We start from the raw sequence: 12025 nt of genomic DNA on the forward strand, positions 1-12025 counted from the left end.
GGTGGCGAGGTGACTTTGCCTCTCTCTTCGCACAGTTCTTTTCCCAGCTATTCACATGCGCCAAGTCATAGCCTCCCCCCACCCCGCTCCGTCCTCTGTGTGCCTTTGGTCTGCAAACCACTCCTGAGAGCGCAGCCAGAGGAACCAAGGAACTCGGGGAGATCTAGAGGCAGAGCATGGGCCTCAGACCTGACGCAGCATCCTTCTGCAAGACACATTTCTTCCCCCCCTGACTCAAAGGCAACACACCCAGCATTTCTCAGGGTGGGGCATGTGGCTGACACCCATTTGTCCACTATCTCAGAGGCCAGGCAGTTTCGGCTCCTGGATGGCTTTAGGCATGCATGGTTATGTTTGCAGGAAAACATTTATGTTCGGGGGGAAAGCCACAGCAACCTTCATCCCGTTACCATGAGAAACTGGTTATGAGAACTGCTCTGTGCTTTTGGGGAAGAAAAAGCTGCAAGCTGTTATTACTGTTCTCATAATTATTACAACCATCGCATTATTGCTATGATTTCTGGAAAAGCGGTGTTCTTTCTGCCAAAGCGTGTTCAGCTTGATTGCCTAGGTAGACAATGTCAACACGCCCAAGAGACAAATGACAAGGACTGAGGCGAAGAGGAAAGGGTGAACAGCGCGCTCTGCATGTGTGCTGAAGGGATGTTTCGCCATCAGAAGGGAAGGTTTCCTGCCGATCGATCAGGAAGGCAAAAACAAAAGGACACGCCAGCTCGGTTACTCTGCATGGCCAAGGTCCCAAACAAGAGCTCCAAGTGCCAGGAAGTGAGAGGAGAGGAGAGATTTAAATATTGCCTTTGAATAAAGTTTCGTGCTTCCTGACAGCCTCACCCACACCGCCTTTCTCAGATAACAGGCCCAGCAAACCTGGCATCTGCCTGTGACCAGGAGGCCTTTGCCTCCCTGTTTCCACCAGTGCACGTGAGCCGACCCCTGACAGTGCGTCGGACACTGAAGGCTGCAGCAGGACAGGCTGGCCACCGAGGGCACACTGCTCTGGGACTTCACCCCATAATCCTGCGCAGCCCCTCAAAACAGCTCCAACACACCCACACGCTCACACAGGCACATGCACACGCACACGTTCAGGTAGACACCACCCCCCCAGACCCACACACCCTATCTTCCTTCCTCCAAAACAGAAAATCAAAGAGGGATAAAAGGACAAGGGCAAACTGGAGCAACGTGGAATACAAATAGAGGGGGAAATAAGTAAGGACAAAGGAAAATGTTAAGTTGTAAGACATGAGAGAAATCTCATCTAAAACATCACCCTTTACACCCCCCACCTTCCCGTAGCATTTCCTTACAACTGTATTTCCTTGTGCTTTGCCCTTCAGAAACCAAGAAAACACGAAAAGGCCAGCGATGCTCAAAAAACATTTTCTAGGTATCTTTAAAAAAAAAAAAATACACACCAGGTAAAAAAAAAATACCAAAACTATAAATATAATAAAATCCAAAAAAATTAACAAGATGAATAAAACAAAAACCTAACTTATAAATTCAAGGGAATTCAAGCAATTTTTTTTAAAAAGAGCGCCAAGTGAAAATAACACCTGGGCTGGGGTTTTGAAACTCCTCGTTTCCTAGGTGAAAGGCTTGCCTCTCATTGGCACTTTGCATCCGTACAGCTTTAAATCCGTACAGTCTTTCCCAAACACCGATGTCCCGGGTGAGGCTGGCTGCTGCTGTGATTGGCAGGAGAGGACCCTGATATCGTTTTAAATGAAAATTGATCACATTTAAAACCAGAAGATAAAAACAGAACCTTGTCGGAGTTTGTTTAACTGCCTATTGACCTCTGGATGAAATGACATTGAAAAATAAAATAACGTTGTTCAGAAAACCATTCCCAGAAAAGGTTCAATCCCAGAGATGCAGAACAACGGTATTGAATAGAATATTTTAAAATCCTAAGGAAGAGAGAGAGAGAGAGCACTTCTCTGGGACTAAAATGTGTATAGGTTAAAAAGATGGGGGAAAATTATGTCTCTAATCCCCAGGAAAACTTTTGTTTAGGGTTTATTTTAATCCGAGTTCATACACATTTGAATTTAAGCCATTCAACCAAGAGGGGTGTTTTTCTGCCTTGTCCAATTCCGTACTGAAAGTTCCACAGGCAGGTTAACTAGCATGATTTTCCTCGATTTAAGAAAACATTTGACCCTTTCAGCTATAGATGATCAATGGCCACATCCAGGGATAGGAGGGGAAGCCAGGAACCCGGACCAGAACTGCCCAAATGCTCCTGTGAGTGTGGCCAGGGCTGCCCCCTCACGTTCTCTGGGCTCTGCCCAGCCCTGCCAGGCCAGCACACTGGAGAGGCTCTTACTGGTGAGAAAGACCGAAGTCGGCTGCAGGGACAGCCTGCCCCCAGCTCCCTCAGTGCTCCCTCTCACACCGTGGAAAAACCCCAGGCTCCACAGCTCCCACTGGAATGTGGCCACAGCCTGACCTCTGCCAGGCCCAGGTGCCGCAGGAGCAGGGGCTGCGCTTCAATAGCAAAGCCCCTTGCCCCCTCTTTCTCCCATCCTGAAGGGGAACAGTCCGTAACACACACACACACACACACACACACACACACACACACACACACACCTTCAGGTAGGAATTCTCCCAGGAATGGATGCAGCTTTTCATGTTTCGGGGTTCAGAGAAATCCCCTCCAACAGGGGTGTTGACAGCAATAAGAAAGGGCTTGACACTCCCTTAAGACACTGCTTATACTTATAAATAAAGGGGCTGCAGGCTCCTTTCTAGTCTAATCCTGATCAGCACAGAAAGATGCTCTGGACAGGCCGGTACAAGTGCACTCACAGGAGAGGCGAGACCACGTGTCTCCGTGGCTCCCCACTTGTCCGGGTGGTTGGCTGGGGGCTCTCTGCTCCCAGGGACAAATGGAGCCACTGCTCTCCTATGGCTGAGCCCCTCCCTGAGTGGCACCCCCGGGCTGTCCAGCTCTGCAGAACCCAGGAGCCAGCAGGCAGTCCCTTCCCCTGCCCGCTGAGCCTCAGGAGTGCTCGCTGGAAGTTAAGATGTGTCCCCTCTCGAGCCTGCCTTTCTCCAAGAAAGCCCCCAGGGCTACAGACCAGCACGGGCCCAAAGTCACATCCTTGCAGCGTGCCATGCGGGGGAAGAGAGGGAGGAAATGCCCAGAGCAGCCTGCACACAGGGTCACACTGTTACGAGAGGCGAGGGTCACTTGTCCAGTGGCCCAGGGAAGAAATAACTCACCTCTCCCAGACGCTGCCCTGACATCCCCTCTGAGGACGGGGGCTGGCCCTGCCACTGGTTACCAGGACAGCTCTGCCATTATCAGTGAAAGGTCAGTGGCCGCACCAGAGGCAGGAGGCAGGCTGGCCCGGTGAGAGTCAATCTGCCCGGCCAGCCATCGCAGGGTCACCGTGATGTGCTGGGAAGTTGAGCATCCCGTCCCCCAGAGCTGGTCTGCTAATTACATTTGCAATTATAACTACCACCACCACCCTGCCCAGGGGCCAGGCCACACCAGCCACGGGGACACCGGGACCTGAGAAAGCCCATGGGCCCCATCTCTGAAGAATGACCACACTCATGCTCCTGGCGGTCTGGGGCTGAGAAAGGGGACCTCACCAGAGAGAAGCCCCGTCAGGGGTCACCGGCCCTTACGGTCTTTGATTTATCCTTCGAAATCAGCAAAAGGCCTCAAGGGCAAACAGGCAGGATGTGGACTCAGACTCGTCTGGTTCCAGCCCATCCCCAAGATCCTGGCACGGTCTGTGGACCCTCTACTTGAAGCCCCTTCCTGGGCCCACGTACCCGCTAAGAACTAAGTGCCTGTGGAGGACATCGGAGGCTGAGCACTAAGCCGGGCTAGGGTCCCTACGGGAACATTCGGGCAAGAGTCACCAGCTTCTAAGACAGAGGCTCCCAGCAGAGCCAGAGGGAGTTCGGGCTGGTTCTGGGCAGAACTCCTGGTTGGTCAGGCTGGGCCAGCACTTGGAGGCCTCACTTTCCGGAGAGGTGGAAAGAGCCCCAGGAGGGCCCACAGGTGTGGGAAGGCATCAGCATGGGGTGTTCAGGGTGTGGTCGGAGTTCACTCTGAAGGAATAGCTTGTGGTCTAAGTATTTGCTATCCCTTCCCCTTAAATTAGAACCACAAACAATTTGAATCATGTTGAGGATGTCCTAGAGCCATGGTCAGCAAACCACGGCTCGTGAGCCACACGCGGCTCTTTGGCCCCTTGAGTGTGGCTCTTCCACAAAATACCACGGGCGGGCGCGCACGTACAGTGCGATTGAAACTTCGTGGCCCATGCGCAGAAGTTGGTATTTTGTGGAAGATCCGGTATTTTGTAGAAGAGCCACAGTCAAGGGGCCAAAGAGCCGCAAGTGGCTCACGAGTCGTGGTTTGCCGAGCCGCAGTTTGCAGACCACTATAGAGCATTTGGGAAGACAAGTTCCAGAGAAGGGCACTGTAGAACCATCAAAAGCATCTGTTTCTTGTCCCTTTGTCTTCAAATTCTCTCTCCTTTTGCATCCTGCCCATTCACACACCAATGCCATCGCCAGCCCCCATGCACACACGTTCTCAATGTCTCTCTCTCACCCTTCCCTTTGGCCTGCTAGACTTGCACAGATCCCTCCAGTTCCAAGCGCTCCAAAGAAACAAGGCATTTTGCAAAGGACTGAGGAGGGAGACACACTTCTTCAATGAGTTTACATTATCTTGAAAAGCCATTTGGACCCAGCCAGCGTGGCTCAGTGGATGAGCATCGACCTGTGAACCAGGAGGTCATGGTTCAATTCCCGATCAAGGCACATGCCCGGGTTGCGGGCTCGATCCCCAGTGTGGGGCGTGAAGCAGGCAGCCGATAAGTGATTCTCTCTTATCATTGATGTTTCTATCTCTCTCTCCCTCTCCCTTCCTCTCTGAAAGCAATAAAAATATATTTTAAAAAACCAATTATGAGGAACATGAGTCCAGACAAAGATACAAGGCCCCCCTGAGCTAGGGCCAGGGGCACTCTGAGACAGAGACGGCGGGCTGTGACATGAATTCTCTATCACAGCCACTTCCCTCGCAGTGCTTTCCTCGAAAAGTCCCCTCTGTCCCTCTCTCTCGGACTAAATGGGATACTTAATTGTGGGACAGGTTGCTTCTATAAATATGTATGTATGTTTATGAAACATCTTTTCATGTATCCCAATCACTGGTAAAATAGAGGACTGTTTCTGAAATGAAGGGGACTGGGGAAATAATAAGCCCCGGGAGGAAATTTCCAGTTGATGTCAGGCTCTCACTGAGCTGGAAAGGGCCTTCCCGGGACTGGGCCTTCCCCACTGACCTCCTGTTTCCTCCCAGTTTATCGCCCTTGGGCCCGAACAAGTCCGGCCCCCGATCACCCATCCTCTTCCACGGCAGCCTGCATTTCTAGAAGGGTGGCAGGCACATAGGTTTATTTCCTAGAGCCCGTCCCTTGGAAAACCAAGGCTCATGTCCTCACTGTGATTTATTTTTAAATGTACCATTAAAAATTAATTTCCCCCTTTGTTTTTCTCTGGGTCACTGATTCTGAATTACCATGTGGCATTTTTCCTATGTGTGAAGCCACATATTTTACCGTCAGGACAATTCTTTGTTTCTTTAATAGCAACAAAGTGGTCACTGGCAGGCGCCCCCCCCCCCCCCGCCCCGCGCTCCCCCAGTTTTTATGCCGAGGGTCTCCAGCCGGGTGGTTCACGGATACATTTATACACAGGCACACGCAGGCCGGCACGCTCACTCCCACTCCAGCTGATTATATATGTACATAAAATATTGATTAGAAATGGTAATGGAGTCACCTACAGGATTGGCTACAGGAAAATGAAAATGAAAGATAGAAAGGTATGAAGGTGTGTGTGTGTGTGTGTGTGTGTGTGTGTGTGTGTGTGTGTGTGAGGGCGGGGGGGATGTCTCACCTGGGAAAGTGAGAATAACACTAAAGCATTGAAAAATGCTCTCTGAATGTTAGCAGGTGAGGAGGGCTGAACCGTGGTCCCTGTGCCCCTGGGTTTTCTCAAGTCCAGGAATGTTGATTAAGCCACATGGGTAGAAACTGTGTGTACAGAGCACATGCACCCACTCATGTATATGTTCCCGGAGAAACATCAGCACTGAAACGGATGGGTTCGTCCTACTGTCCTTCCAACCAACCACAAAATGCTACCAAGGGCTCTAAAGCTACTTGTCATGAAGCACGAGGGGGTCGAAGTCAGAAAGCTGCCTCCCCTACCCCAGCCTCTGCCCCCCAGGCTGGCCCTTGGGGATTTTGCACCTGAACTACAGCAGACCTAAACCTCGCCAGGAGGCACGCCTCTGTGCATGGGGCCAGCTCACCCATGTGCCGGGCACCGCACAGGGTTGCTTCGTTCCTCAGGGGCAACAGCGGGCATATTTATGGTTTTCCTGTGCCTCGTGGAGTGAGAAGCTAATTCTTTGCAAAGAAACCAGGAAGGGTAGGGAGTCCAAACCACAGTCAGACTCACTCCATCAACGACTCCCACATCAACCCTCCCAGACACCCAGGACCTCGGCTGCCTCTCTCCCCTTTGCTGCTTCCCTGACGTTCCCTCTGTGCCCATATTTCTCCTCAAACTCAAGCCGGGGTGGCCGTCAACTCAATGAATTGCTCCGCTGCTAAACCCTCCATCTCCCCTCTCCTTGCTTTCTGAACACAGTCACAGGACATATTTCCCCCATTCGAATGTTCATATTTACCGTCTATGACTTGAGCCAGGGACGCATACCTAGATAGCTCCGGCTCACCTAAAGAAGTCACCTCTGGAGCCAGGGAGCCTAAATAATTTAAACATCAAATATTTGTCGCACTTGGTAGTGTTATGTGAGAAAACGCCCCACAAGCATCCAACATGGTTCTTGGCCTCACCTGCCCACCCGAGGTTTCTTTCACGGTCCCACTAGCTTTGAGGAGGGAGCATCTTAGGGCACTACCCCCCACCCCCCCTCACCCCCACCCCCTGCCACCAGCCACACAAGCTGGGATCATCGGTGTAACCTATACACAGAATGAAGAGCACTTTTCAAGCCGGTGAAATCCGAATCCATTACAATGAAGGGTTCCCCTCTTCTACCAACCCACGCACCACCTTCTGACTCTCTTGTCTAAATTCTAGCGGCACCAAAAAGGAACCACCCGCCCCCCCCGCCCCCCTCCCCCCGCAAGAAACTCCTAAAACTACAACCGAAAAGGTTAGCGAAAAGGTTAGCGTGGAGGCGGGAGCAGTCGGTCTGGACAGGGGCTGCTGCTGGGAAGTTGCCTCGGCTCTCTCGCGCGCGCGGTCCACCCGGCGTGGAGGTGGTCTGCGCAGCGAGGGGCAGTTGAACACTCCCAGGAACCCCACGTTCGCTATCCAGAGTCTTTATTTTAGGGTTGTACTGGGTCTTGGGAGGAGGGGTACAGAAATGAAAGGATGGTGGAGCGAGCAGTGACTCTGGTAGTTTAGTTCGCTTCCGGAAAAAAGGGGAAGAAAAGCACGAAGTTGAGCAAGTGCGCGAAAACCTTGAGTTTTCATTTTATTATTATTTTTTAAGCATTCCGAGGGACCACTCGGGCTCCCGCACCCAGATGCCTGGGCACCTGCCCGGAAGCGGAGGGACACGGAGCGCCAGAGAGGAGACCGGGCAGGGACCCGGGCAGGTGGCCCTGGAGGGAAACTGCCGGGGCCAGAGCCTGGCCCCGCGGAGCCCAGGGTCGGATGCTCTGGTCGGCCCCGCGCCGTTCAGGGGGATCAGTTCTCCACTTTCCCACTCTGCGCGCGCGCGCGTGCGCGGCGCGCTGCCCAAGCCCGGGACCCGCGGCTCCTGCGGGTCCAGTTCCGTAGCCCCGCGCCGCCACCTACGCCCAGGCTGCTTGGACTCCCCCCACCCCCCCAGGTTCCTTCCGGATGAGTGCAAAGCCGCCGGGGCACGGAAATCGCGCCCGTCTGTTCCGTCGGGCGCAGCCTCCTCCAGAGCCTGGAACCAACTTTGCCGGTGCCGCAGCGCCGGGCCGTGTCCCGACTCCTGGCTGGTGCGGGCTTCCCTCGCAGGGCGTGCGGGGCGCAGTGCGTCCCTGCCCGGCCGTGCCGTCCGCACCCCTGGGGAGCCTGGACTGCGGGCACCGCGCGGCGTGCGCGCCCTCGGGGCTCCCCACTCGGACCGCAGGGCGAGGCGGCGCTGCCCGCCCGCTGTTTCCAAACCCGCGCACCACCTACGATTTCGCTCCCTTGCCCACCATTTTTGGCCCCCAGGATGGAAATAAATGTTCAAGCCAAAGGGAGGCTTTCTCAGACAGGACGAGACGTCTTTGCGACTGTCCCGCACCTGTTCTGGGCTTGCTCCTGCCCATGCCACAGACGCTCAAATATTTTCTCTCCAGGAGAGGAAGAAAGAGCGAGTGAGAAACTGCTGCTCTAAAAGTCAGAGTGTGCAAAGGGGGTACAGGAAAAGTTAGGTGCAGGAAGGAAACGCAGGAAGTGCGCGGCTTTCCCCCTCCGACACTCCCCAAGTGCACCGGGGTCCCGGTCGCTTCAAGAACGCCGAGAAGAACTGCGACACCCGGGACGGACACAGCCCCACCGGCAGCAGGACAGACCGACCGACCGACCGACCCACGGAGGAGCCGAGCACCTACTGGTTGTGGTAGCCGAGGGGGTCCGGGATGCAGAGTTCTGACACGTCCATCAGGCCCGGCTTAGCATTCCCAATTGGTAGAGAAAGACCGCGGGGAAATCACGCGGAAGAGCGAGTGAAGGGCACTGGCGAGGTGCGAGTCCGGCCGGGCACCGGGAGCTGGAGGCGGCAGGGCGGGAGGAAGCGCCGCGGCGGGGCGAGGGGGAGGCGGGGAGCGGGGCGCGCACAGCTCGGCGCGCCGGCTCCTGCACACACTCCGGGCGGGCAGAGGGGACAGGGCGCCGTGGAGGAGGCTCGGGCGCGGGAGACTTGGAGCCCACTAACCCTACTGTAGCTTTAAGGCCGGGAGACTGATGTATGGTTTGGCTCCCATTGGCTATCTCTCAGGGGCTGGACTTAAAGTGACAGAATCAAGCTGGGGTGGGGGGATGGGGGAGCCAGAGAGACTTCAATGGAATCGGGCGCTCCAGCGAGGTCCCCACGTCCTGAGGAGCAGGAGGACCGGGCAGGGGAGCCACAAAGCCTGCCCTCTCACCGTTACAGAAAAAACAATTGTTGTCCAACTGGCTCGTGGGACTGGGGGGTTGAAAGATTTGCTGCCTGTATACCCTTCAACCTCCGTCCTATCTTTTTAACTGGCGGGTCTAGCAGACTCACCTCTCAGCCTTTTGGAATGGGTCTGTTTTCCAGATTAAAAATGAGTCACATGTCTCCACTCTCCACCAAGGAGAAGCAACCAGCGCCCTGGACATCTGCAGCCTCAAACCCTGTGTGTGGTGTGCAGAAGTGCAAAGGGTCAGGCCAGCAGGTGAGGCGCAGCGAGAGAGAGAGAGAGCAGAAGAGAAACAATTCCCTGCCCAGCGCCCCTCACCTGGGCCATTTGGTTCTGAACCGCTTTCATATGGCTCCGTACCCAGGGTGTGCATCTATAAAATGCTCTCTAGATGCATAAAACGACGCTCTCGTCATTGGCAACTCTCAGAAATGTACCCAGGACACAGGCACAGGCAAATAAATTCCAGTCCGCTTAGGAAAATACAATAGTGGTTAACGCAACCAATCTCCCTGCCACAGCCACGTCGAGGCACACAGACAGACACTTGAACGTACACACCTGAATCCCCAGCTACGAACACACCTGCATTCCTGTCTGCTGCTCCCTCCATGAACCCGAATGTTATGGGCTGCTACTGAACCAAAAGCCAGCTGCGAGCCATGCCCCAATTCTTCTTCTGGGGCTTGTCATCTTTTGAGATGTGCCAGCCACAGAGATAATAATCAATTTGATGATTCAAATGAGTGTGGGGAGGGAGGTAGGCGTAGAATTATTTAAGAGGGGAAGAAAAGCCCTCAGGAGAGACCACCACCTTTTTCTCCTCGATTCTACAGAAGACAATGAGCAGTGGGGGGGGGGGGATTTTATCATCAAAATAACGTCTAAATGGAGTGTAACTCCAGGCAGTGTTCAGGCACTTCAGGAATAAAAGCAGGAGGGTTGTGAGAAACCCCAGGAGGGGCCAGCCGCTGGGAGGGGCTGGGGTCTGGGCAGCGAGGCTGCAGATGATTCTTGACTTGGATAAATGAAAGCGCGCAGGCTGGGACGCCGCTGAGATTTTTCATAAGTGCTGAAGTGGAGGAACGCGGGATTCTCCGCATAGGGGCTCCGGCAGGTATCTCGGCGAGAGATGGATGAAGATGTCTGCTCTGTCAGCAGAGCCCCAGCAGCCCCGGGCCTTTTGTTTTTTTGTTTTAACCGCATAAGGACTTGGTGACTTGAGAGAAGGAAAGGTGCAGAGACACTTTCCTTGAGCTTCTACACAGCCACCCTATCTCGCCAAGACCTCAGTGCTGGTTTCTCTGCATCCTGCCTGGCTCCGGAAGTCCCTTCTCCAAGCACACAGCAGCCAGGGAGCGCTTTGTAAATGCATGTCCGAGGTGCCCTTGTCACCATTCAGAAAGAGGCCCCATCATTCCCGTGGCCTACAAGGAAGGCCCCACACCACAGGCTCCTGCGGGTCCCTAGGCACCCCTCCTCGGCCCAGGCCACGCTCCCCTCGGTCCTTGCGTCTGCCACCTAGCACACCCCACCTTCCGGACCACACCAGAACCTTCTGCTAGCCACTTTGCTTTGGGTAGTTGACCAGTTTGCAATTACATATATGTATATTGGTATGAGCAATCACACACACACACACACACACACACACACACACACACACACACACACACTAGATTGTAAGCTCTGTGAAGGCAAGGACCATGTCTCTTTTGGTTCACTGGGAATCTCCTGCACTTAGAAGTTGCTTGATAAAGTTTTTGTTCATGAATTTGTAAACTGTAGCCGCCTGGGGTGGGGTGCCAGAGCCTGCTGGCCCAGAAGGGGGTGAAGCCCTGGCAGGTTGCATGGGATCAGCTGACTCTGCTTTGTGAGGGTGCACTGTGTTCAACTGGAGACAGAACACTCAGTGGAGCATGAAAAGAAAACTTCACAGCCTAGAGCCGGGGATGCAAAGCCACTGGCGGCAAACGAGGGACATGAGGAGGCCTGCGTTGGTTAGGAAGCCAGCCTGGCGCCTGCACACAGCACTGTCTGTCTCGCCTCGCTCCTGGGCACTAGCTGATTGTCCTCCCCGGAAGGAGGTCCTTGAGACCCTGTCCTCAGACTGCCCCCCTCCGAGTGCCCATCCAGCCGCCTCAGCCTCGGGGTGAGTTTTGTCTCCTTTGCCTCCCTGGCAAGTGTGAACCTGCAGACCCTGCTACAGGAGAGATGAGGGAGGACCTGCCGGCAGGGACACCCTGGGAATCCCATCCAGCCTGACAGGCCCAGGCCACCATGGCCAAGTTACACACTGTTCACGGGGCCAGCCCACTCTGTCTACAGCCAGCTCATGGTGGGGGAGGGGGGGCAGGACTTCTCCCCAGATCCAGGGTCCTTTTCCACATAGCTGGAGAGGCAGTGGGGCGTGGGGGAGGGGGAGGGGAGTGCAGAGGACTCCTGGATTGGTGTGACCTTGCTAAAGTCATCTCTTCTCCAGAAAACCAAGATGGCACAGGGGGTGGAGTGAGACAGGCAGGGCTCTTGGATTCCTTCAAACCTGAAGTTCACTCAACCAATCAACCATCACTTCATACCTCCACTGCTCGCCAAGAGCAGGGGCTATGTGTAATCCACCTCTCACCAAAAGCTCTAGGCCACCCCTTCACTGACCTATGTCCCAACACTGGCACCCCCAACCAGGCAAGCCAGCCAAAAGGAAATGGGACAAAAGGTACTAGACACAGTAATTGCAGAGCTCGTAAGGCAGTGGTTCTCAACCTGTGGGTCGCGACCCCATTGGGGGTCGA

At 54.4% G+C, this 12025-nt stretch overlaps 1 protein-coding gene across 2 annotated transcripts in view; it reads right to left on the reverse strand.

The window, feature by feature from the left end:
* Positions 1–12025, reverse strand: part of ESRRB (estrogen related receptor beta) — a 178224-nt gene that overhangs the window by 98254 nt on the left and 67945 nt on the right. Inside the window, exon 1 of one of the 2 annotated variants that reach the window (XM_059689610.1) lies at positions 8682–8993. The exons of the other annotated variant lie outside the window; for it this stretch is intronic. Within the exon in view, the coding sequence (XP_059545593.1) occupies positions 8682–8731 (50 nt within the window). The 5' untranslated portion in view covers positions 8732–8993. Of the gene's footprint in view, positions 1–8681; positions 8994–12025 lie in introns of those variants that run through there. 2 annotated transcript variants of the gene reach the window in all.

Source organism: Myotis daubentonii, chromosome 1 (assembly GCF_963259705.1).
Source record: "Myotis daubentonii chromosome 1, mMyoDau2.1, whole genome shotgun sequence".
NCBI lineage: Eukaryota > Metazoa > Chordata > Mammalia > Chiroptera > Vespertilionidae > Myotis > Myotis daubentonii.